This window comes from Vigna angularis, chromosome 9, assembly GCF_016808095.1.
Source record: "Vigna angularis cultivar LongXiaoDou No.4 chromosome 9, ASM1680809v1, whole genome shotgun sequence".
NCBI lineage: Eukaryota > Viridiplantae > Streptophyta > Magnoliopsida > Fabales > Fabaceae > Vigna > Vigna angularis.
The window spans coordinates 13,987,942-14,012,757 of record NC_068978.1 but is presented as its reverse complement, the minus strand read 5'-3'; the positions used below and the strand labels follow the sequence as shown (position 1 = coordinate 14,012,757).

At 35.2% G+C, this 24,816-nt stretch overlaps 1 protein-coding gene across 1 annotated transcript; it reads left to right on the top strand.

Moving 5' to 3' along the window:
* Positions 1–16,913: 16,913 nt before the first annotated feature.
* On the top strand, positions 16,914–24,501 carry LOC108347703 (arginase 1, mitochondrial). The gene is made up of 7 exons (XM_017587113.2): positions 16,914–17,070; positions 18,716–18,858; positions 19,005–19,164; positions 19,638–19,771; positions 20,645–20,854; positions 21,518–21,628; positions 23,986–24,501. Exons 2-7 carry the CDS (start codon positions 18,718–18,720, stop codon positions 24,244–24,246), a joined length of 1,017 nt encoding a protein of 338 aa, XP_017442602.1. The 5' UTR covers positions 16,914–17,070; positions 18,716–18,717; the 3' UTR covers positions 24,247–24,501.
* The last annotated feature ends 315 nt before the right edge of the window (positions 24,502–24,816 follow it).

The window sequence follows — 24,816 nt, the reverse complement described above, 5'->3', positions numbered from 1 at the left end:
ACATGTATGCATGAATGTGATCACTGGCAAAAAGAGTAAAACAACCACGGAATGAATTATATGGATGAGTATGTTGTTAGGGTTATCAATTTCATCTTATCCACTCTCATATACTTTAGGAATTCATCAATCTTTTCATCAATGGTAATGCCACTCTCTAAATCACCTTGTCGAGAAGGCCTATCCTTAATTACGAGTTCATACAATTCCTAGCATTCCTAGTAATTAGTTCTGAAGTGTAGGAGCTTAAAGGCAACCAATATACTATTGGGAGAAATTCCCCGGATCTAGACTTCCCCGTACGTTCCCATATCGACAAAATCAATAATCATGACATTGAATGAGTTAAACAATGCATGCTTTGAGCAAAGAGGAAAATCCCTAACTAATGATGAAAGAAAGCATGTATCTCAAATAAGATGTTTAAACACAAATTCCATATATGAGAGTTTCACAAGATTACATTGATCCCCTAACAACAATACAAGGTTTAGTTCACCATATTCATGGTCAATCTAGATGAACAATAATGAAAGAATGAAAGAGATAGAAAAACCCTAGAAAGAGAAGAGGAGAGTTGTCACCATCTCCCAATCTACCCCCAAGGGGTGAAATATGTGTTTCTGCTTCCTCCCAGCCAAAGATCCAAACCCTAGGACATCCTAAAGCTTATATATTATTCTAAAAATACAGAAAATTAGGCCCAAGCCCATAAAAGTAACAAAAAACCGGTCCAAGCCCACTTAGAATGGCGCTCAGCGGTATTTTACCGCTAAGCGGTAATAGCGCATGATCCATTTTGCCCCCAACTGCTGTTTTTGCCCCTCAGCTGTGATTTTGGCACCTGAAAAGTGCCGCTCAGCGGTATTTTACCGCTCAGCGCCACTCGGTCACACTTTTTCTGCGTTTCTGGTTGATTTTTCAACATTCTGGTTGACTGGTTGACTTTTATGGTTGACTGGTTGACTTTTCTGGTTGACTAGTTGACTTTTCTGGTTTCTGGTTGACTTTTCAGCACTCCAATCATTCGGTACTTCCATTCTTCTTTCAAATCATTCAATTAGCCTATAAAATCAAGGGAATCTTGCACAAAATCATTAAATTCACTTTCAACTCTCTTATTCACAAAACTAAAGCAAAAATATGAGTTCAAGCTAGTTTCTAAGTCTTAAAGGTTGCTTTTAGTATAAATTTTAAGCATAAAAATAACGGTTTTTCAACCGTTATCACCTCACTCAAGCATGAATCAAAGTCAATTTTGGCAAGCTTGCGAACAATTTAAGAATCAATCACTACAACAAAGGCAGCAACGACCCTCTCTATCAGGAAGAAGGATAACGTTGGAGGAGGTAGTTCAACACTACATACAGATACCTAATTGTCATCACAAAAGCACTCAAGCTGTCGAAGAGTTTGATAGGCCATCACCACAAGAATGGCCACCACCACAACAATGGCCATCACCTCAACAATGGCAGCAACAACCCCTTTTATCAGGAAATTTGGATAGTTTGGATAACACCCTTCAACGATTTTTGAAAAATTCTGACTCTATTCAGAAAAGCATTGAAGAATCATGTAAAAAGATGGAGATGATCCTTCGTTACATTAGTCAGAGATTGAATGTTAAGGTTAATACTGAAGTTAACCCTAAGGAGGAAGGGCAAGCCATTGTCACTGAAAGTGACAAGATTCTTGATGAGAAAAAAATAGGGGGAGATGAGGAAAGGATAGAGAGAAAAGAAAAAGAAGAGTTGAGTGAGAAAAATAAAGATGAAGAAAAAGAGAAAGAAGTGGTTGAGAGAGAAGAGAGAAAGAAAATTTGTGTGAAAATAAAGAAGTTGAAAAGGAAAAGAAAAGGGAAGAAAAAATTAAGAGAAAAGAAAAAGAGAAAATTTAGGGAGAGAAAAAGGAAGAAAAAGAAGATGAGAGGAAAGAAGAAGAAATCATATGAAAAATCCCATCCTCATCTAAAGAAGAATCATAGGAAGGAAAAGAAATTTAAGTGCTTTATGGAAATCTTCAAGAAATTGGAGATTAAAGTTCCTCAAATTGAGACACCGCAACAAGTTCCTGGTTTTATCAAATTCCTGAAGAAGTTCAGTAGAAAGAAGAAAAAGAAGAAAGAACATGAGCTTTATTGAGTCAAGCTAGTGACGTTAAAAGAGCGCTTGCTGGGAGGCAACCCAGTGGTTTAAGAACTTTTAATTTTTGTTTTGGTGATGTAATTTTGAACTTTTGGGTATTTTTGTTTTTGTATAAGTTTGTTACAGGGTTTACATCTACTGATGGATGTTAGGCGGAACAGTATCTACTGAAGGATACTATGTTTGTATATACCTACTGATGGGTGTTGGATGATTTTGGGTCAGGCTTGTGACGTTAAACAAGCGCTACCTGGGAGGCAATCCAGTTGATTGCTTTTATCTGTATTGTTTGTTTTGATTCTTCTTTAGTTGCATAATAGGATTGTGTTTGAGAGTTCTGAGAATTTTATTGCAGGGAGCCAGTGAGGGGTAGGTTTAGGACGCATCTAGGTCAAGCCAGGAAGAAGAAGAACACTTCCCGAAAGTGCCGCTAAGCGGCAAAATACCGCTGAGCGGTAGTGTCGCAGACTGGGCTTAGGTTGCCCCTTAGCGGAACCCGAGCCCATTAGGGTATTTTTATACCCTAAGCTGCGCCTTGGCTTATCTTTTAATACTTTTCTCTGCACACACACTCCTACATACTCTTTCAAAGGATCTCTACAATTTTTCCCTCATCCCTCTTGAGAAAATCTCCCTTTCACTCACTTTCTCACTAGTTTTCCACCTAAGTTTGGGGTTGGAAGAGAGCATCATAGCTTGAAAGCATTCTCCATTTATCTAGCATCTCCACCCAAGTAAGTCAAGCATTTTTCATTCTAGGGTTCTTGAGTTTGAATTGGATTGTTAAAGCATGAATTTTTAGGGGTTTTGATCTTTATGCATGATTTGATGATTTAATTGATGTTTGAACCGATTAAACTGAATGATTGTGATCTGGAAAACTGAAAAGTGCATGTGGGTGGAGTTAGGATAAGCCAAAAGGAGTTTTTCAAAATTCTGCAGATTTACCGCTCAGGGGTAACTTGCCGCTGAGCGGCACTCTGACAGACTTATGGTTTTTGTTGAGTTGCGTTCTGGATAGCTGCATTGGTGGCGCTGAGGGGAGATTTTGACCCTCAGCGGTGGTTTAGCTTCGAAATAATGGTGTTGGATGTGTTTTAATAAAGATTAACAACATGTTTGTGGTTTTGTATCTGTGTTTGATGTAGGAATGGCATCCTCTTCAGGCAAAAGAATGAAGACCATGGCATCCAAAAGAAAAAAAAAAGAAAAGGAACCAGAACAACCCCATTCTAGTAGGTTCCTATCTCGTAAACATGAAAAGCACTTCAAGGTGGTCCAAGATAGGAGACTACTTATGGAGAGAAAGGTTGGAATGATACCTAACTTTGCTCCTCAATTCGGAGAGCAATTGTTAGGGAATGATTGGGGAAAGCTAGCCACATACCCTACACCTGCCAATATAGCTGTGGTGAAAGAATTCTACACTAATGCAAGAAAGATTGGTGATTATCCAGCTGAGAAATTACCTAGGCTATGTCAGAGGCCATGCTATTAGGTATGATCCTGATTCCATCAACAACTTCTTGGATACTATGTGGGCTGGTGAGCAGTGCCAGTTTGCTCTCTGTATGGAAGAAGGCGCTGATTTTGATGACGTGGAGAGAGTTTTATGTGTACCTGGAGGACATTTTCAGAGGAATAGAACTGGCTCTGTGGTTAACATTAGGAGAACTGACTTGAATCCTCTTGCAAAGTATTGGATGGCATTTTCTCATGCCAACATTCAGCCATGTTCTCATGTGTCAGACACTCTTAGCAGGACACTCCTCCTTTACTGTGCAATCAAGAACTTGAATGTCAATATTGGACAAGTAATAGCTGATGAGATAAGGATGTGCGCCCTTAGGACATCCTTCTTTGATTACACACCTATGCAAGATAGCTGGAGTGGATACTTCTGCTCCACCATTTGAAAGGCCAAGGAAAGCAATTAATGAGGCCTATTACAGACAATACTGTGGAGGTGAGGAGGCGGCTCAACCAGTTCCACCACGCCGGACTCGTAGAGAAAGAGGGCAAGCATAGAGTCAGGCATCTGCTAAGACACATGAAGCAGAACCTTTCCAGATGAGGGACATGTACATGTCTCTTATAGGTGCACAGTTACAGTCTATCCACAGAGGGCAGGTGGCCACTACTGAGATGATTGTTGGAATGTATGATACACCTCCAGCACACAGGTGGACTATGGAGGAGTTTCATAATGTGGTAGCCTGGCCAGAAGAGCAGGTACAAGGAGACAGAGTTGAAGCAGCTGAAGCTTCAGCTATGGAGATGGAAGAAGATGATGCTGATGATGATGAGGATGATGCATTTGAGGATGCTGAAGATGAGGAAGAAGAAGAGGATACAGATGACAACTCAGATTGATGAGGAGCTGAGATAGCATTTACTGATGAATGCTATCATAACTAAAGCAGGACTTATGTTTTTGTTTGGTTTTCTGAACTTATTTATTTATTTTTGTTTAGGGTTTGATGTACTCAATTGGAAACTTTATCTGTTATGATGGTTTGTTGATGATTGTGATTTTTTGATAAGTAATGCTTGAATGATGCTTTGATATGGATTGATTTTGAGATGTGTACATTACATGCTTATACAGGTGGTTCACAAGCTTTATGAACAAATGCAAGTTATTATGATTGTGATTGTGATATTAAGCAGGATGTGTATGTCAAATGTGAATGAGCTTATATGTGAGGTTTTGAGCTTCAGAGTTATTACTTTGAGTGTTATTACTTTGGAAGCATGAATAACTTTGCCCAGGTTTTCTATGATTTAATTACTTGCTTGTGTGCATTATATGATCAAGGCCGTTTGTTGGTAGCCCTTATATTAGCCAAGTTGCATGAAATAAGCCACAAAAGAGAACACTCCGTGTTCTATCATTTGAACCCCTAGCCTTGAACATAAATTTAAAACCCTTGTTGAAAGCTTTACCTTGAGTTAAGTAGAAAATAGTTTGTGGTATTGACAAATGTTCAAGTTTGGGGTTGTTGGAAAATAGAAAGGGAATGTGAAAGCATTGAGCTAAGAGCTAAGAATTAAGTATGTGAAAAGCAAAAGAAAAAAAAAAGCAAAGCTCAATGCAAAGGAAAGTTGAGAGAAGTAAGAATGATTGTGGTATATGATTCTCTTAACTCAAGGGTTTTGTGATCTAGAAAAACCAATTTTCTTGTTAGCCCAGCCACATTATAAGCCATTGAAAAAGTCCTTGTGATGATGCATGCTTGTGAATTTATTTGATCGTGGTTAAATGAAAGGCAAAGTCAATTCATGTGACACTGTGATAGTAGAGTGAATGAGTGATTACCTCTTATACACTTGTGTTTGAGAGAAACACTTTACCTAGTGAGGAAATATTCCATGAGCACATGAACATCCATGCTTAGTTGATTGATCATTCATGAAAAATAGCATTTGTTGGATATTAAGTGATTTTGTGAACACCCAAAGCATGTGCATGTCTTGATTGAAATCTTTGTCATGAGTTTAATTGAAGTTTTTACTTATCTTGAAAAGAGCATTTTTGAATGAGTGAACCATTGTACAAATTGGTAGAAGATTGAGTTACATTTTGTTTGCTTGAGGACAAGCAAAGTTCTAAGTTTGGGGTTGTGATAACAGTTGAAAAACTATTATTTTCATGCTTAAATTTGATACTAAAAGCAACCTTTAACACTTAGAAACTAGCTTGAAATCATGCTTTTGGTTATATTTTTAGAAATAAGAGAGCTGGACAGGTTTATGCTTGATTTCAGTGTTTTATGCAGATCCTAAGGTGAATTTGGTGAAAGAAGTGAAGAAGAATAGGAATGGAATCAGAAAAGACATTAAAAAGTGCAAAAGGGGAAGCCGCAACCACCGCTCAGCGGCAGTTTACCGCTGAGCGGCACTCAGAAACTCACGTTGGCTCCGCTGAGGGGTGAAAAGGCCGCTGAGGGGAGGAAACCAACTCACGCACTTATCGTTGAGCGGTAGTTTACCGCTGAGCGGCACTATTTTGGGCTTGGGCCTAATTTTCTGTATTATTACGAATAGTATATAAGCTTTAGGTGTTCCTAGGGTTTGTATCTTTGGCTGGGACGAAGCAAACACTCTCTTTTCTACCCCTTTGAAGGAAGATCTTGGATGCTCAGGCTCCCTTTTCACCTTTCTAGGGTTTTATCTTTCATTCTTTCATTATCGTTCATCTAGTTTCACCATGAATATGGTGAACTAAACCTTGTATTGTTGTTGAGGAATCAATGTAGTCTTGTGAAACTCTCATATATGGAATTAATGTTTTAACATCTTATTTTAAGATACATGCTTTCTTTTATCATTAGTTAGGGTTTTTCCTCTTTGCGTAATGCTTGCTTTGTTTAACTCATTCATTGCTATGATCATTGATTTTGTCGATATGGGAACGTACGGGGAAGTCTAGATCCGGGGAATTTCTCCCAATAATATATTGGTTGCCTTTAAGCTCCTGCACTTCAGAACTAATTACTAGGAATGCTAGGAATTGTATGAACTCGTAATTAAGGATAGGCCTTCTTGACAAGGTGATTTAGAGAGTGGCATTAACATTGATGAATTCCTAAAGTATATGAGAGTGGATAAGATGAAATTGATAACCCCAACAACATACTCATCCATATCGTTCATTACGTGTTTGTTTTACTCTTTTTGCCATTGATCAAATTCATGCATACATGTTTAATTATTGTCTTTTGCATTAAAAACCTACAATCAATCGTTCACAAATCTTAAATAATCAACAAATCAGATAACTAACTAGGCTGTGAGTCCTTTGGGAAAACGATACTTGGTCTTACCTAGTTTTATTACTTGATACGATTCGGTCACACTTGCCGATTGTTAAACAAGTTTGTGGCACCTTTTTTCGGTGTTCATAAATTTTTCATCACTCCTTTACTTCTTTCACTCAATTCAACTCAAAAAACCTACAAAAACAAGGAAATTAAGCATAAAACCTGTCCAACTCTCTTATTTCCAAAACTTCAATAAAAACATGATTCCGACCTAGTTTCTAAGTCCTAAAGGTTATCTTTAAGGTCAAATTGAAGTATAAAAATAACAGTTTTTCAACTGTTATCAAGGAGGAAGACTCTGATGATAGCATTAGCTGATGAGGAGCTGAGATATCATCTACTGATGGATGCTATCAGCACTAGAGCAGGATTTTTCTTATCTTTTGTTTTGTTTTATTGAACTTATTTGCTTCTGTTTTTAGAATAGGTTGTGATGTACTCAGTTTGAAACTTTATCTGATGTGATGGTTTGATTGACTTGTGCATGATGAGTATTGCTTGATGATGCTTGGATATTGATTGATGTTGAGCTTGTACACCATATGTTGATATACAAGTGGTTGTTCACAAGCTATGTGAACAAATGCATGATGTTGTGATTGTGATTATGATGCTAAGCAGAATTTGTATATGTAATATATGGAATGTTAAATGAGCCTATATGTGAGGTTTTGAACTCTAGAGTTTTTGTGAATGATGACTATTACTTTGAAAGCATGAATGACTTTGCCCAGGTTTCAGTGATTGAATCAATTGCTTGCATGTGTCATATGATGAAGGTCATTTGTTGTTATCCCTTTTTAGCCAATGTATGATTTTAACCCAGTAAAAGAGAGCACAAGGTGTTCTATCCTTTGAACCTCTAGCCTTGGACATGATATGAAAACCCTTTTTGAAAATCTTTACCTTGAGTTAAGTTGAGAATATTTGTGGTATTGATAAAGGTTCATGTTTGGGGTTGTTGGGAAATTTGAAAAGGGAAAATAAATAAGCCTTGAGCTAAGTGTTGAGAAAATGAAAAGCAAAAGAAAAAGGAAAGAAAAAGAAAGAAAAAGAAAAGCTCAATGCAAGGGAAAGTTGGGAAGAAGTGAAAATGGTGTTGAATGAATCTCTTAACTCAACGATTTTGTGATCTAGAAAAACCAATTTTCTTCTTAACCCAGCCACATTATAAGCCATAGAAAAGTCCTTGTGATGATGCTTGCTTGTGAATGTGTTTGATGGTGGTTAAATGAAAGGCAAAGTTGATTCATGTGACATTGTGATAGTAGAGTGAATGAGAGACCTCTATATACACTTGTGTGATTGAGTGAAACACTTTATCTGGTGAGGAATGATTCCATGAGCACACTATTACATCTATGCTTAGTTAATTGATCATTGATGAGAATAACATTTGTTGGAGGATATGTGATTATGTGAATACCGTGATGAGTAGTTGTGAAACAAGGCATGTGTGCATCTTGACTGAATTCTATTTCATAAGCTGATATGAGTAATTACTTGTCTTGAAAGGAAGAGTTTTTGAGTGTGTTGAACCATTGTATTGATTGGTGGAAGGCTGAGTTAAATCTTGTTTGCTTGAGGACAAGCAAAGTTCTAAGTTTGGGGTTGTGATAACAGTTGAAAAACTGTTATTTTTATACTTAATTTTGACATCTAAAACACCCTTTATGACTTAGAATTTAGCTTGAAATCATGCTTTTGCTAAATTGTGGAAATAAGAGAGTTGGATGGGTTTTATGCTTGGTTTTCCTTGTTTTGGAAGGAATTTAGAAGAATTGGATGAAAGAAGTTGAAGTAGCAAGGACTTGGACTCAGGATAGGAAGAAAAAGTGCACAATTCAAGTATCGTAGTCAAGCTTGCTTGTTGAGTACACTGTCTCGCGCTTAAGCGTCATCGTTAAGGGCTAATTCTGAGTGTCGCACTCACCGCTCAACACCATTTTACCACTGAGCACCGTTAACTTGGGCTTGGGCCAATTTTCTATAATTTTAATAAACTATATAAGGGTTTAGTCGACCTAGGGTTGATATCTTTGGACAAAAAGAGGCGAAATTACACTCCTTTCACCCCTTGGAGGCGGATTTTGATGCGGAAGCTCTGATCTTCAACTTTTAGGGTTCTATCTTTCATTCTTTTCATTATTTTCATCTAGTTTCACCATGTCTACGTGAACTAAACTTCCATTGTTGTTAGGGAAACGTTGTAATCCTTTGGAACTCTCATGTATTAAATTGATTCTTGATTATATATGCTTTACTTCATTAATTGTTAGAGTTTTTCCTCTTTACTCTATGCATGCTTTGTTTAACTCATTCAATTGCATGATTATTGATTTTGTCGATATGGACACATACGGGGAAATCTAGAATTGGAGAAATTCTCCCGGAAGCAATATTACCTAGACATAGGAATAGGAGAATCAGTTGCCTTTAAGCTTTTGTGCGAATGTAATGCATGATTAATTGCTAGGGAGATAAGACATTGTAAACTAGTGATTAGAAGTAGGCTTTCTTCACTGAGACATCAGGTTTAAGGTAAATTAGAAAGTGGCATTAACATTAATGAAGAAAGATGAATTCATGAATACATGAGAGTGGATAGGATAAGTCGGAAACCCCAACAACATCATCATTCCATATTTTCCATCAATGACTTTTGCATCTTTCAATCCAATTGATCAAAACTTGCATTCATGTTTATTTTTCGCAATTCAACCACAATGATTTTGTTTACAAGTCTAAATTAATCAAGAAATCACATAACTCTCTAAGTCGTGAGTCCTTTAGGAAACGATACTTGGTCTTACCATTTATTATTACTTGATACGATAATTGGTTTTTCTGAGTCACAAAGCCCTTGAGTTAAGAGAATCATCTAAACACAATCATTCTTAATTATTCACAACTTTCTTTTGCATTGAGCTTTTCTTTTTCTTTTTCTTTTGTTTTTCACATGCTTAACTTTTAGCTCAATGCTTTTTACTTTCCCTTTCTAAACTTTCCAACAATCCCAAACTTGAACATTTATCAATACCACAAAATGTTTTCAACTTAACTCAAGGTAAAGCTTTTTCAAAGAGGGTTTTCTATCTTTTTCAAGGTTACGGGTTCAAAGGATAGAACACATAGTGTTCTCTTTTGATTGGGTTAAAATCATACATTTGGATAACAAAATGGTTACCAACAAATGGCCTTGATCATATGATGCAAACAAGCAAATACTTCAATCATAGAAAACCTGGGCAAAGTCATTCATGCTTTCAAAGTAATAGCATTCAATCACAACAACTCTGGAGCTCAAAATCTCACATATAAGCTCATTCACATTCCACATATACATTCTACTCAGCATCATAATCACAATCACAACATCATGCATTTGTTCACAAAGCTTGTGAACCACCTGTATAAGCATATAATGTGCACATTCTCAACATCAATCAAGATCAAAACATCATCAAGCATTACTTATCACAAAACAGTCACAAGCAAACCATCATAACAGAGAAAGTTTCAAATTGAGTACATCAACCCTATTCTAAAAACAGCAGCAAATAAGTTCACGAATTACAAAACAAAAGATATAAAAGATCCTGCTCCAATGCTGATAGCATCCAACAGTAAATGTTATCTCAGCTCCTCATCAGCATGTGTTGTCATTTGTATCTTCCTCCTCTTCATTATCTTCAGCATCCTCAGATGCGTCATCGTCTTCATCATCATCCATAGCTGAAGCTTCAGCTGCTCCAGCTCTACTGCCCTGCACGTTCTCCTCTGGCCATGCCACCACGTTATGGAACTCGTCCATAGTCCACCTGTGTGCTGGGGGTGTATCATACATCCCAATAATCATCTCAGCAGTGGCCACCTACCCTTTATGGATGGACTGCATCTGAGCATCTATAAGAGACATATACATGTCCCTCATCTAGAATGGCATTGCATCATGAGTCTCTACAAATGCCTGACTTTGTGTTGGTCCTCTCCCTCTACGAGAACGACATGGTGGAACTGGCTGAGTTGCCTCCTCAACTCCACAGTACTGCCTATAATAGGCTTCATCAATGGCTTTCCTCGGCCTCTCAAATGGTGGAGCAAAGATGTTCACTCCAGCTATCTCACACAGGTGTGTAATCAAGGAGGGATGTCCTAAAGGTGCCTTGTTGTTCATAGTGTGGGCACACATCGATATCTCATTGGCTATCACCTGGCCAATGTTAATGCTCATATTTCTAAGCACACAGTAGAGAAGAAGTGCCCTGTTGACAGTAATGTCTGAAACATGGGAGCATGGCTGAATGTTGGCATGAGAGAATGCCACTTTTCCAGAGGAGTTAAATCAGTCCTCCTAATGTTCACCACTGCACCATTTATGTTCCTCTGGAAGTGTCCTCCAGGTACAATAAAACGCTCTCCACATCATCAAAATCAGTTCCTTCCTCCATATAAAGAGTGAACTGACACGGCTCACCAGCCCATTCAGTACCTAAAAATTTGTTGATAGAGTCAGGATCATACCGAATGGCGTGGCCTCTAACATAGCTTAGGTAATCTTCAGCAGGATGATCACCCAACCTCCTGGCATTGGTGTAAAATTCTTTCACCACTACTACGTTAGCTGGTGCAAGGTATGGGGCTAATCTCCTCCAATTTCTGCTCATCAATTGCTCACCAAACTATGGAGCAAAGTTAGGAATCGGTCTAGCTTTCCTTTCCATCAGGAGCCTCCTATCTTGGACAATCTTAAAATGCTTCTCATGCTTGCGAGAAAGGAACCTGCTAGAATGGATGTGTTCTAGTTCCTTCTCCTTTCTCTTGGAAGCTGTAGTCTTGAATCTTTTGTTTGAAGAAGAGGTCATCCCTACATCAAACACAGATCACAAAACCACAAAACATGTTGTTAACCATTAGTAAACCATAAACATCATCCCAAAACCATGCCAAACCACCGCTGAGGGCAAACAGAGCCCCTCAGCGCAACCAGCAAGCAAAAGAGCCATAAAAGCACCTCTACAAGAATCGCGCTCAGCGGAAATTTCCGCTGAGAGGCGATTCTGCAGATTTTTCAAAAATCAATTTTAACCCTTCCTAACTCCACCCACATGCAATCTTTCTAGTTCCAGACCCAAATCAAACATTTTAATCGGTTCAAACAGCAATTAACTCATCAAATCATGCATAAAAATCAAAATCCCTAAAGAATCATTCTTAAACTACTATGTTCAAATCAATTCATGCACTCAAGAACCCTAGAATTAAAATTGCTTGAACTTACTTGGGTGGAGATGCTAGATAGATGGAAAATGCTTTAGGAATTTGAAGAAAACAGCGCCCCAATTGCAGTGCTCTCACTAAACCCCAAACTTGGATGGAACCCTAGTGAGAAAGTGAGTGAAAGTGAGGTTTTTGTAAAAAGGGGAAGAGGAAAAGTGGAGAGAACACTTAGAAAAGTGCTTGAGAATGTGTGAGAAGAGTGAGATCTGAAATTAGAAACAAAACCGCACCCTGGGGAATAAAAATACCTAAATGGCCTAATCCCGCTAAGGGCAAACAGTACAACTACTAGCTTGCCCTAGGTGCCTTATACTCATGCCCCTCACTCACTTCATGCATCGTTGAGTGACGAGCGGTGATAGGGCACCGTTGAGTGTCAGTTACCACTACAGGTTTAAAGCTATTATTTTGTCTTTCGGTGTTGAGCACTTTCTTTTGCGAGAGCTTCTACATTGAGCGTTAGTGTGTTGTTTTGTGATTCTCTGATCTTTGCTTATCTAAATTCTTTTTTAGGGATGTTATGTATGTTTAGTGTGAAGTTTACAATGCCTTATGAGTTATATTATGACTATATGTATGTATCAAGTATGATGTGAAAAGAATTTCAAGGAGAAGTTATTGTATGGTTTGAAGTTGTATGTATTGATGTAAGGATTTCGTATTAGGGGTTATCTTGATGCTCTAATAACCATCCAATCTCAAGTAGAGAATGGTGAAATATGTGGTGAGAGGAGTAAGAGCTCCTAGTCTGGGCTTTACCTTGGCCTAAGGTATTAACAGACTAACCTTGGGTGTGGTAGGCTGAAACTCATTGGTAATGGCTCTGTAGAATAGTAAAGGCCACCACAATTGCATAACCCCCCAAAGTTTGACATCAATCATGTATTTAGATGGTCAAGTCTAGAATTAATGTTTATATGCTTAGGATTTGTTTAATTGACTTGTGTTTAATTGTTGTATTCATAACGCAATTGTATGTATGTTTCTTTGGTAAATTAGCTTACCCTTTTATCTTTGTTTGTGTGTTTACTTGTTTTGTTGTTTGCTTTGATCACCTTAATGGTGTGAGCATATGAGGATATTTTTGTAGACCGAGTACAAGATGGTGATGCAGCAAGGAGTGTAGAGTAGGATTTCAAGTTCATGTGTGAGTGTGTGTGTCTATATATATATATATATATATATATATATATATATATATATATATATATATATATATATATATATATATATATATATATATATATATATATATATATATATATAAGCTTTTGTAAAACTCTAGTATTGCACTTTAGTTTTCAATGTAATAGAACTCCTAGTAGGATGTAACTCTTGTATATAGATTTTGGTGTTATATTTATGTTTAGATAATTATACTAACATTTTATATGCCTTCTAATGCATTGGTCTATGTTACTATCAATTGAGAATGTACTTTGATTAATAGTAATAATTTCAATTATAATCAATTGAGAATTTACTTTAATTGATTAACTTTTAACTTGGTTAGGAGATTTAAGAATAGACATGATTAAACACAATAGGATTTGATTGAGAATGTACTTTGGTTGAATTTATTGTGAATAATATGTTATGTGGGTTGAAGAAAGCACCAGTTGAATAATATGTTATGATGAATCTATCTTGGAAAAGCAGTGGAATTATCCTATTTCATCATAACTATTTTTAAGTTTCTTATTTATTCTTTAAACACTCTTCAACCATTACTTTTATTCATAAGCATTGCATAGCATTCGTAAGAGTCACAGATATTCAAAAGTAATTCTGTGTTCGTTGGGAGACGACTCAGGGTTACTTTAGCCCTATCTACTTTCTTGAATACTACTTGGCAATACTGAAGTTGCCTTGAAAAGTAGTATTAATTTGATAGCTTCAACGACAACCTATCAGTCTTGTAGAGAGATTCTATAGTAGCATGGTATGAATTAATAAATCTAAACATGATATGAGTCTCATGGAGAGACTCTGTAGTAGCATGGTATTAGTCTAATAACCATCAAGTCTCAAGTAAAGAAGGATGAGCTATGTGGTGAGAAGGGTAGGAAGTCCTAGTCTATGCGTCGGTTTTGGGCATAGATGTTAATGGACTAACCTTGTGGATGGTAAGGATTGTTGCATTGAAAGTGTATCTGTAAAGAAAAGTTGAGGCCACTATAAGTGCATAACCTCCCGTGATCGCACATCAACGTCTCATTTGGATGAGTGTATTTGATATGATTATTATATGTTGTAATGATTAAGTCTACTTTAATTACTGCATGATGATATAATTATTGTTATGTGAAGTAATATAATTAAGCATGATGATATAATTATTGTTAAGTTTTATCATTAAAAGTAAAATATTAGTGACAAAATACTAAAAATATATTTAATTATTTCTTATTTAAGATTTTCTTTCGAATTTTAAATAAGACAATTCTACGATGTGTTTATGTTTTAGAATAACACTCGAGAATAACTAAGTTCAATCACTTTCTAAGATTGAACTTATCTTTCCCATCTACTCAATTAGATGTGGTTATTTTTAGAATAAAAGCAACCAAAGAAATATTTTCCTTTTATATACTTTTATTTATTTATTTAGGTATCAATCAATGTTATTTTGTTAATATTTTTAAGGATTTGATGAAATACACCTTTCAAATTGTTTTAATTGGTTGATGCAACCAAATTGAATTCAGGCTGACAAGATTATAAATTATAAATATTATAAATATAAAAAACAAACAAGATATGTGTAGTCCATTAAAGTAAATTTTAATTGAATTCATTAATTTTTTGAATGGTTTTTAACTATGAATGGATTTTTTTAGTCCATGCCTTTTTATTTTGGATTCTTCTATTTGTGTGCTCGGTTTGATTATAAAGGGAAAAACTTTGTTGAACTTTGTGAATTGAAATCATTTAAAATTTTTGAATTTTATTAATCAATAATTTAGGGAATTGTTTTTAATTTATTTTATATATTAATCGATTAATTCTATTAATTATTTTTGTTTTCTTTAACTATGAATGATTTTTTTCAATCCAGACGTTTCTAGTTTGGATTCTTTAATTTGTGTATTGCACTTTCTAGATTTAAATTGTTTAAAATTTTTTAAGTTTATATGTTTAAAACCATTAATTAAATGAATTATTAAAAAGATTTTCATATATTTGACTTTGGACAAAAAAATGTAAGAGTCCATTCGCATTATCTCTTCCTTAATTTTTAATATAACTATCATTTCTTATTATTATTATTATATTCAATAATTATATTTCATTTTAACATTTGTTTTCAGTTATTAGTGTTATTATTACTATTAATATTGTTATTATAATTATAATCAACTGTTATATTTTATTTTAATTTCTTTATTTATTAATTTATTTTATTATTATTATTATTAATTTAAATATTAATTATGTTGTAATTTTCTTGAATTATTAATGTTAATATTATTTATTATTATTATTAAAAAAATATAATGTTAATAATATTATTACACTTTCTAAAATTAAACTTATATTTTACATTTACTTGTAGGCAATTAGATGTGGTTACTTTTAGAGTAAAAGCGATAAAAGGCATCATTTTTGTTTTATATAACTTTTTTTATTTAGGTATCAACCAATGCCATTTGTTAATATTTCAAAGTCATTGATTAAATACACATCTCAAATTGTTTTAATTGGTTGTAATTGATGCAACGAAATTAAGTGAGAGAATTATAAATTATAAATATTATAAATATAAAAAACAAGTGTACTCCTTTCAGTTATAATTTAAGCTTTTTTTTCCCCTTTTTTATTAAGAAAAAAAATTAGAAATATAACATTTAAAATTATTTAATTGCTCCAATTATAACAAGTTTTTATTTATTACTAAATTTAATTTAAATTTGTAAAACTTGTTTATTTTAATGTGATGAAATAGAATAGTTAATAACATGTAAAATTATTAATTATTACTTTATCTAAATTTGAATTTTTTAATTTGATTAACTCAATTATCATATATTATTTTAAACAATTAAATAATAAAATATATTTTATTAAAAGAATGTATAAACAACTTAAATATAATAAAAATATTATTATTTAAATAAATAAAATATTTATATTAAATTTTAATTATATTTTCATAAATCTAAATTTATTAAATATATTCTTTCTTTTTTTGTAAATCCCGTGCAATTCACGGGTTATAATACTAGTTATAATATTTTACAAAAAAGTAATCACAATTACAAATTTGGGCAGCTATTTAAAATATTTTCTCAAATAGTTATAAAGTTTATTTTTTTATCGTGTATAATACTGCATGAAATGAAAGTGATATTTAAAAATATTTGTATATAAAAGCCAAACTGGATGTATTGTTATATTTAAAAGTTGGCTTACTTAATCTTTCTTCTGGCCACTTTTTTATCTACATAAAATAATGTTATTTTTAAGAATTTTCTTAAAAAATGTTCTTAACTCTATTTTTTTTCTCCAAAAGAATAAAACTATGTAAAGTTAATAAGTCGTACATACTAAAAAAAATATCACATATAATAATTATTGTATAAATAAATAGTGATGAAAACACATGCTATTGCCCATGCTTTTACATCTTTCTATACAATAATAAATACACTTTATCATTCCACTGATGCAAGAACATTGGTAGTGATTTGGCAGATTTGGTTTGGTGTGTGCACACAAAACAAAACACAACCTGGGAAAGAACACATCACAATTTCACTCTATTTAGCAAAAATCAAACCTTCTCAAACTAAAACTACACTTCATCTTCTTCAATAACGGTGAGCCTCTTCTTCTTCTTTTTCTTCTTCTTTTCTCTTTTATCAGCCCTAACTATATTCAATCCCTCATTATGTACCAACATAATTTTCTTTTGTTCCCATTTATATATATATATATGTAAGACTTAGGAGCACTTTACTTTGAATAAATGAAAAAAAAAAGATAAAGCCTTCAATTGTTGATTCGTTGTTATTTTTTTTGTATAATATGTGGTACCATGTTCATGTCAGTGAGCAAGCACTGAGACTTTCTTTCATAGATCATTGTCAGGTCATGTTTATTATGTTTGGAACTAACTCAGATTCTGATACCCTTAACAACAACCGTAGTTTTAGGTCTCCTTGAAAAAGTGACACTGTAAGAGAACAGACAATGGAACTTACTTTCGTTGATCATTGTCGAGCCATGTTTATTCTGTTTGTGAGAAAAGTCAGATTCAGATACCCTTTAAAAATCTCATTTTTAGGCTTCCTATGTTCTTTGTACACTCATTCTTGTCTGTTATTGGAACACCTCCCACATCTTCAACCCTCACTTGGAAAGGCGTCAGTCCTTGTTCAAGTTGAATCAAATCCTGGGTCAGATGAATGGTTTTATTGTTGAAGACTAAGTTTATAGGATTCTCTGTGAGAAAAATTCCTACATGATGCGTACAAAAATCTAATGATGTCATGTAAATCTTGAAGAATACTTACATACGTTGGAGTTTGAATTCCTGTACTCTACTGGAAGAAGAGTTCAAGTTAAAGAAATTTTGAGTACTTGAATATAAAACTCTTGGCTCTTGTACATACATGAATTTTTATCACAATTGCAATTGAAAGCCTGTGATTTTCTATAATCAATATACTGCATCAACAAAGCAAAAAGAATATTTTTCTAAATCATATTGCTAATACTTCTTGTTTCTGCATGTTGGTTTCATATGTATTGCTTGAAGACATGATTCATATGTAATTAATCATTTTTCCTTCCCTGTATTGTTCATTTTTTAGTGTATTTTCCTGCTGCTACATGTGAATTTTAGTTAGTATAAATGTCAACAACTAAATAAGTAATATGTTTGATTTTAATAATTAACGGAGAAAGAATAAAAGGAAAGCATTCTGATCAACATTGAGGTTGAATAGATTCCCTGATGTATGCCAGTGGTTTAAGTCACATGTCTGTGTTTGTGGGTTTAGGACTTTAGGTTGAGAAGAGGTTTGATCTGGGAAAATGTTTTCTGTTGTTATTTGATTTCACCTTTAATTGCATAAATTTCACCACGTTTTCACTTTGTTTCCCATGTTCAAAAGTTTGTACAAGTAACATAACATATTAATAAGTTGTCTGTTTTTTTTGTCTCCTATACAAACTTTTGAGAACAAAAAGTAAAGTGAAAATAAGGTGTTATATTTTTTTTTTACTGAAATTGCAATTAAAAATGTTCTCTAAAACCGAATGGTCCCTTGATCTACGGATTTCTGTATACTGGATGTGTATAGTGTCATTGGCACTAATACTCTAAAGTTTGCATTGACATTTGCAAATTTCTCTGTTCACTTCTCTTCAATAGAAAAATCCATTTGTATGTAATGAGTAAAATTTACATAAATACTTGGCCTCTAAATATATATTAATTGTTTTATTTGTTTGACACAGAGATGTCGAATATAGTACGCAGAGGCATCCATTACATGCCAGCACTAAATGCAGCAAAAGTATCTGCTGCTATGCTAGAGAAAGGCCAAAGTGGTGTCATAGATGCTTCACTTACACTTATTCGAGAAAGAGCAAAGCTAAAGGCATGTCATATTTATTTTTATCCTTCTTTCCTGAATTTGTGTTTGTTTAGTGTTGTTTCTTTTGTCCCACAATTTTATATTTTATTTCAGTGATTTTGAGCTGTGCATGAAAGTAATGTGAATGCAATTGTTCTCTTTTTCTCCAGGGAGAACTTGTGCGTGCTTTGGGAGGTGCTAAAGCAACTTCAACTCTTCTTGGAGTTCCTTTGGGACATAATTCATCATTCCTACAAGGACCTGCATTTGCACCTCCTCGCATTAGGGAAGCCATTTGGTGTGGTAGCACAAACTCAACAACTGAAGAAGGTATAGTCATATCGTTTTCTTTGGATAGCAGAAATCTTTGGAATTGTTTTTGGTTTTAGCACATGACAAAGTTTGCATTGTAAACTCACTCAAATGGTAATTGGTTATTTGCATCAAGTTATCTTAGTAGAAGATTTAAACTAATATCCAATTGGAAATTGAAATAATGAATGTTATTTCTTACGTTGTTAAAAATTCTGGCATTTTATGTTGTTTGGATTTCTGTTACCTCCCTTCTCTTTTGGTTGTATTCTCCTAGAATAGCATGGAGTTGTGTAAGATGCCTGCTCAACCTGTATTTAGTTATCCTTTGTTTGTGAATCTACAGTGTCCATGGAGGCAACTTATTTCATGGGATATAGATAACTGACAATTTTACTTCGTAGTGCCCTCATTATTATCGTTTTTGGCCTGCAATTACTGGTAAATTTTGATAATAAGTAGCTTATAATATGACAATTCTTATTATGCAGGCAAGGAGTTACAAGATGCACGGGTTCTTACTGATGTTGGTGATGTCCCAATTCAAGAAATTCGAGATTGTGGGGTAGATGATCACAGATTAATGAATGTAATTGGTGAATCAGTGAAGTTAGTGATGGATGAGGTAAATTTTAAATTTGTGAACTTGTGCTTTGAATGCTGTCACATTATTTGGAATTATTAAATCACACGACCCACAACTTGCAGTATATGTCATTTCTTTGTTTTTGGTTCGTATTTCCTTATTATTTTAAATGATAGTGATTTACACCCGATAAAGTGTTGAAAAAGTGAGGAAATGAAAAACTATTTGAAGTGTTTTATTTTTCTAGTATCAGATTATTTTTTGTTGGTAGTTTGATTGCATCTCCCCCTACTCTTTAAGTAATGGTTTTTGATGCTTCTGTTGGTCTTTTGTTCATGTTATCAATTTTTTGTCGTGAGAAATTTGTAATTAATTAAACTATAATTAGGGAATTGAGTAGAGGACAACTGACACTCCCTTTTCTACATGCTACAGTCGTTTCTATAAGCTGGTCATTCGTAGTGTGAATGCAGGTGTAAGTAATTATAAACTATTGTCGTATGTTTTAGGTTTGATACTGGCATTAGTTTTGAAAGCATACTGTCATTAAGGATTGTTTGATCAATGTAATATATTGGTAAGAGAAAACTTCATTTTAAAGGGAGCTAGATACTCTGGTCTTCAATCCTGATTTTCTGAAATGAAGAGTGGCTTCTTGGCAATTGTTGAACGTGAGTAAGGAAGGATCCATGTGTAACATGACAAGAGAAAATCTTTGAAGGTCCTTTTAGTTCATATTGGATTTGTTTATCCAAAAAATTGACTTGTTTTTGGTGCTTTTTTGTGAAAATAATAGCATTCTTTCCATCAAATCTACTTTGAATTTTCATATTTTTCTCATATTCTGTTATCTGATAATATTCTCTTTGAACTTCGCTTTGTTTAATTCTCATAGTGTCTACATTATTACAGGATCCATTACGCCCCTTAGTTTTAGGTGGTGATCACTCAATATCATTTCCAGTTATCCGAGCTGTCTCTGAGAAGCTTGGAGGACCTGTTGATGTTCTTCATCTTGATGCGCATCCTGATAACTATGATGCCTTTGAAGGAAACATTTATTCACATGCTTCTTCTTTTGCTCGAGTCATGGAGGGTGACTATGTTCGACGACTTTTGCAGGCAATTATTTGATGTTTGCAGATTTGTTTGTAATATAAATGGTTTAATTTGTTAATACATTCCAATAACTTAAATCTCATTTAGCCTTTATATTCTGTTAATTTGTGCATTTTGGCTGATTATTTTTCATAGAATAGGTGGGATTTTGTTTAGAAGTTAAATATAACTTGATCAGGACTCAGGATGTAATCATCTGGAACCCTTGAAAGAGGACAACCAATTTAGGTGTAGGACATATGGATGATGTGGCTAATCCTTCACGTATCTGATTTCACAAATGAAGGAATCTAATTCCCATTTTATGATTCGTTTTTGCACAGTTATGATCTATTATTCATTATCTAAAACAGTGTGTAACTTGTCCACAAAGTTAATAGAACTGTTAGTTGAATTCCTTAGAACCTTTTACAAAGCAAAAAATGCTTTGCTGAAATTAGTTCATTATATTCAACCATGCTCTCAAAATGATTTATTCTCTTGGAGTGAATTTACCTCATAAATCTTTGACTTACATCTTAGTCTGCACATTTTTTTGTTAATTTGTTTGGGTAGTTAAGTTGATGCAATTTTCCTCATGAATGATAGTAAATATTTCATTCATCTATGTTGTGCATGACACATTAGTATTCTTCATACTGTTTTTAACTCATTAATCTATATCAGGTTGGTATAAGATCAATAACAGCTGAAGGGCGTGCACAAGCCAAAAAATTTGGAGTTGAGCAATATGAAATGCGGACATTTTCAAGAGATCGTCACTTCTTAGAAAATCTGGTCTTTCTATCGCTCTTTACCTCTTTTATACAACACAAACACACCTACACATTAATTCATATCTCTCTTCATCTATCAAGCATGAATTATAAACCTTACATATTATATCCATGTTGACTACCTGGTAGGTGTCAAGGCATAGTCATATATGTTAGAATGATTCACTAATCAATACTGTTAGGTTCCTGGGTCTGAAACCTAACTATCAACGCTCACATTAAGCAAAAGAACAATGAAAGAATGAGTTTCTATTATTGATACTAAAAGAAAATACACAGATAGCGCTAATGAAGGCCTAATCCCCCTCTTAGCCCTAACAGAGGCTTAATCCTCCTCTTCTGGCCAAAGTGTAGATTTACAAAAGAATATTCAAAAACCTCTCTGACAACATAACAGAGTCCTATTTATACAATTCCTCTGCCTTCTATCCTAAACCCATCTTAAACCCATTACCCATTATGCTATGCCCTATCACCCTATAACTTATCATTACACCCCGCTGCCGAACAACCTTGTCCTCAAGGTTGGAACCGAAAAGCTTAGTCTCTTGACTCCTCTTCATCATCTTGTTATCATATGAAGGGAACCCTCTGGCAACTGCCCTCCAATTCAGGTCTGGAGGTTTGGGTGGTGGCAATTCCTCCTCCAATTACTTCCATTCTTCTTGGATTTTATTAGCTTCCAGCATTTTGGTCACCTCTTTTCCAGAATCATAAACCCTGAGGAAATGGTCTTCTATGTCTTTCAATGCTTCAAACAACTCTCTCCCCCCTGCGGCTGTATCAAGAACAACAAGGCCCTTTTTTTTTTTCGTTGGTCCACCTCTTCACAGAATCCCTCCTTCTCTCTTGGGCATTGGTTCTTCCATCCACCTTTCCCTCCCCAGCCTTCATTCTAATTGTAAGACCGTTCCGCCAATGACTGGGAGATCGTTTTGACTGTAAGATCATTCGACCTTTGACTGTAACTATAAGACCGTTCGGTTCCGGCTGTCCTCTCCCATTCGGATTTGGCGGTTCTCTCCCGTTCGGGTCCAAAAGTTCTCTTCCGTGCGAATCTGGTAGTCCTCTCCTGTTCGGATTCAGCTGTCCTCTCCTGTTTAGATCCGGCAGATTCCGGGTGTTCAGTACTGACCCCACACTCTCAGTGGCTCCCGATCTGCCTGGGTGATTGGCCTCGGACCGCTCGGCGACTCTCGATCTGCCTGGGTGATTGGCCTCGAATCGCTCAGCGACAACCGATCTGCCTAGGTGATTGGCCTCAGATCGTTCGGCGACTCCTGATCGGCCTGGGTCATAGCGATTGGCCTCAGACAGTGTCCCCTCTCCGCTCGTTCGTCCCCAATACAACTGGTCTTCAATGGCCTCGGACCACTCGGCTACTCCCGATCGGCCTGGGTTATAGCGATTGGTCTCGTACTGGGTCACCTCACCACTCGTTGGTCTCCAATATGACTCGTCTTCTATCCTGCTCCCGTTCTCTACCTTTACGCCTCCCTGGAATTCTTCAACATCCCTTGCGATCTGCATCGCCACCATCAAGTCCTGCAGTTCATGCGGTCGGACTTGATTTCAGATGTCCTCTTGCAATTTAACAGTTGTTCGTCTGGCACCCTCTTCGTTCGACCCGCAAATTTCTTGAAGACTTGTACATACTCTTCCACCGTCCCCGTCTCTTTCGATGCCGCCAAACGCTCAAGCATGGTTCCAAACCTTATCACCAGGCTTCCTTCAAACCATCCCATGAACGATTCTTGGTTTTCTCCTTCGAGGCCTAATCCCCCTCTTAGCCTTAACGGAGGCCTATTCCCCCTCTTTTGGCCAAAGTCCAGATTTACGAAAGAATATTCAAAAACCCCCCTCTGACAACATAACAGAGTCCTATTTATACAATTCCTCTACCTTCTATCCTAAACCCATCTTAAACCCATTACCCATTATGCTCTATCACCCTATAACCTATCAAATACTCTATAATGATATTTCCTTAACGGTCACCTTTTGGAAACATCTGAAAATTATAGCAGTTTTTTAGAGAAACCTTTGGACCTGAATCAAATTGTGTTGTGCAAATGAACAAGGATATCTGTTGACATTGTCTCTGAAATGTCTTTGAATATAAGAAATTTCAATCATTTTACTTGGCTGAACTACTTTTTATTTGATGATAAACAGTCATAACTATCATTGGAGAGTTGACTTTTCTGCATTTCTGTATCCTATGAATGCATTTGTTTCAGCGGGGAAGGGAATGAGATTCTGTTGAAGCAAAAAAGTTGTGTCTGATGGAATTTAATATCTTTTGTTCTGAGATTTGGTGCTTTTGTGATATGTAAACCTGGGGATTTTCTTTTGCAGAAACTAGGGGAAGGTGTTAAAGGTGTATACATCTCAATAGATGTGGATTGTCTAGATCCAGCCTTTGCTCCTGGAGTGTCTCACATAGAGCCAGGAGGTCTTTCTTTCCGTGATGTTCTCAACATCCTGCACAATCTTCAAGGTGATGTTGTCGCCGGAGACGTGGTCGAATTAAACCCTCAACGTGATACTGTCGATGGAATGACTGCCATGGTAGCTGCTAAGCTGGTGAGAGAACTGGCTGCAAAGATTTCCAAGTGATGATCTTCAGCCTCAACCCTCTCAATAACTAAAATGCACCTGGAGGCTGGAAGGTTAACTCTTCAGAGTGGCATTCAATTTTACCATGTCTTATTTCCAGTATTCATAGAACATGGTCAATGATTCAAAGGTTTTTCCTTAAGGATTATTGGTTTTCTATTTAGTTGTAGTTCAACTGTTGGTTTTCTATTTAGTTGTAGTTCAACTGTTGGTTTCTTAACAGGACACTCAAAGAACGGCACCTTTTTTAATCTTTATCTTGATTCTTAACAAGTGTGTTGAAAAAGAACTTTCTTTCTCTAAAAAAAGGAATAAGCTGTTTCACAACTGCATTATTTGTAGGCAATGATATAACGAAATTAAGAAGAGGGGTGAATTGTTTTAACGTGAAAATTTTTATTTTCAAAACTTGTTTTTAATAAATCTTAGGTTTATTTTAAGCTTTGTTTGCTAATATCATAGTATCAGATCTTTGGAAAGTTTATAAAAATTTAATCTTGCAAAACAATGATAGAGTAAAGAGAGTAAGACATTGAGAAAGTTACACAATTTATATATTTAATTCATTGG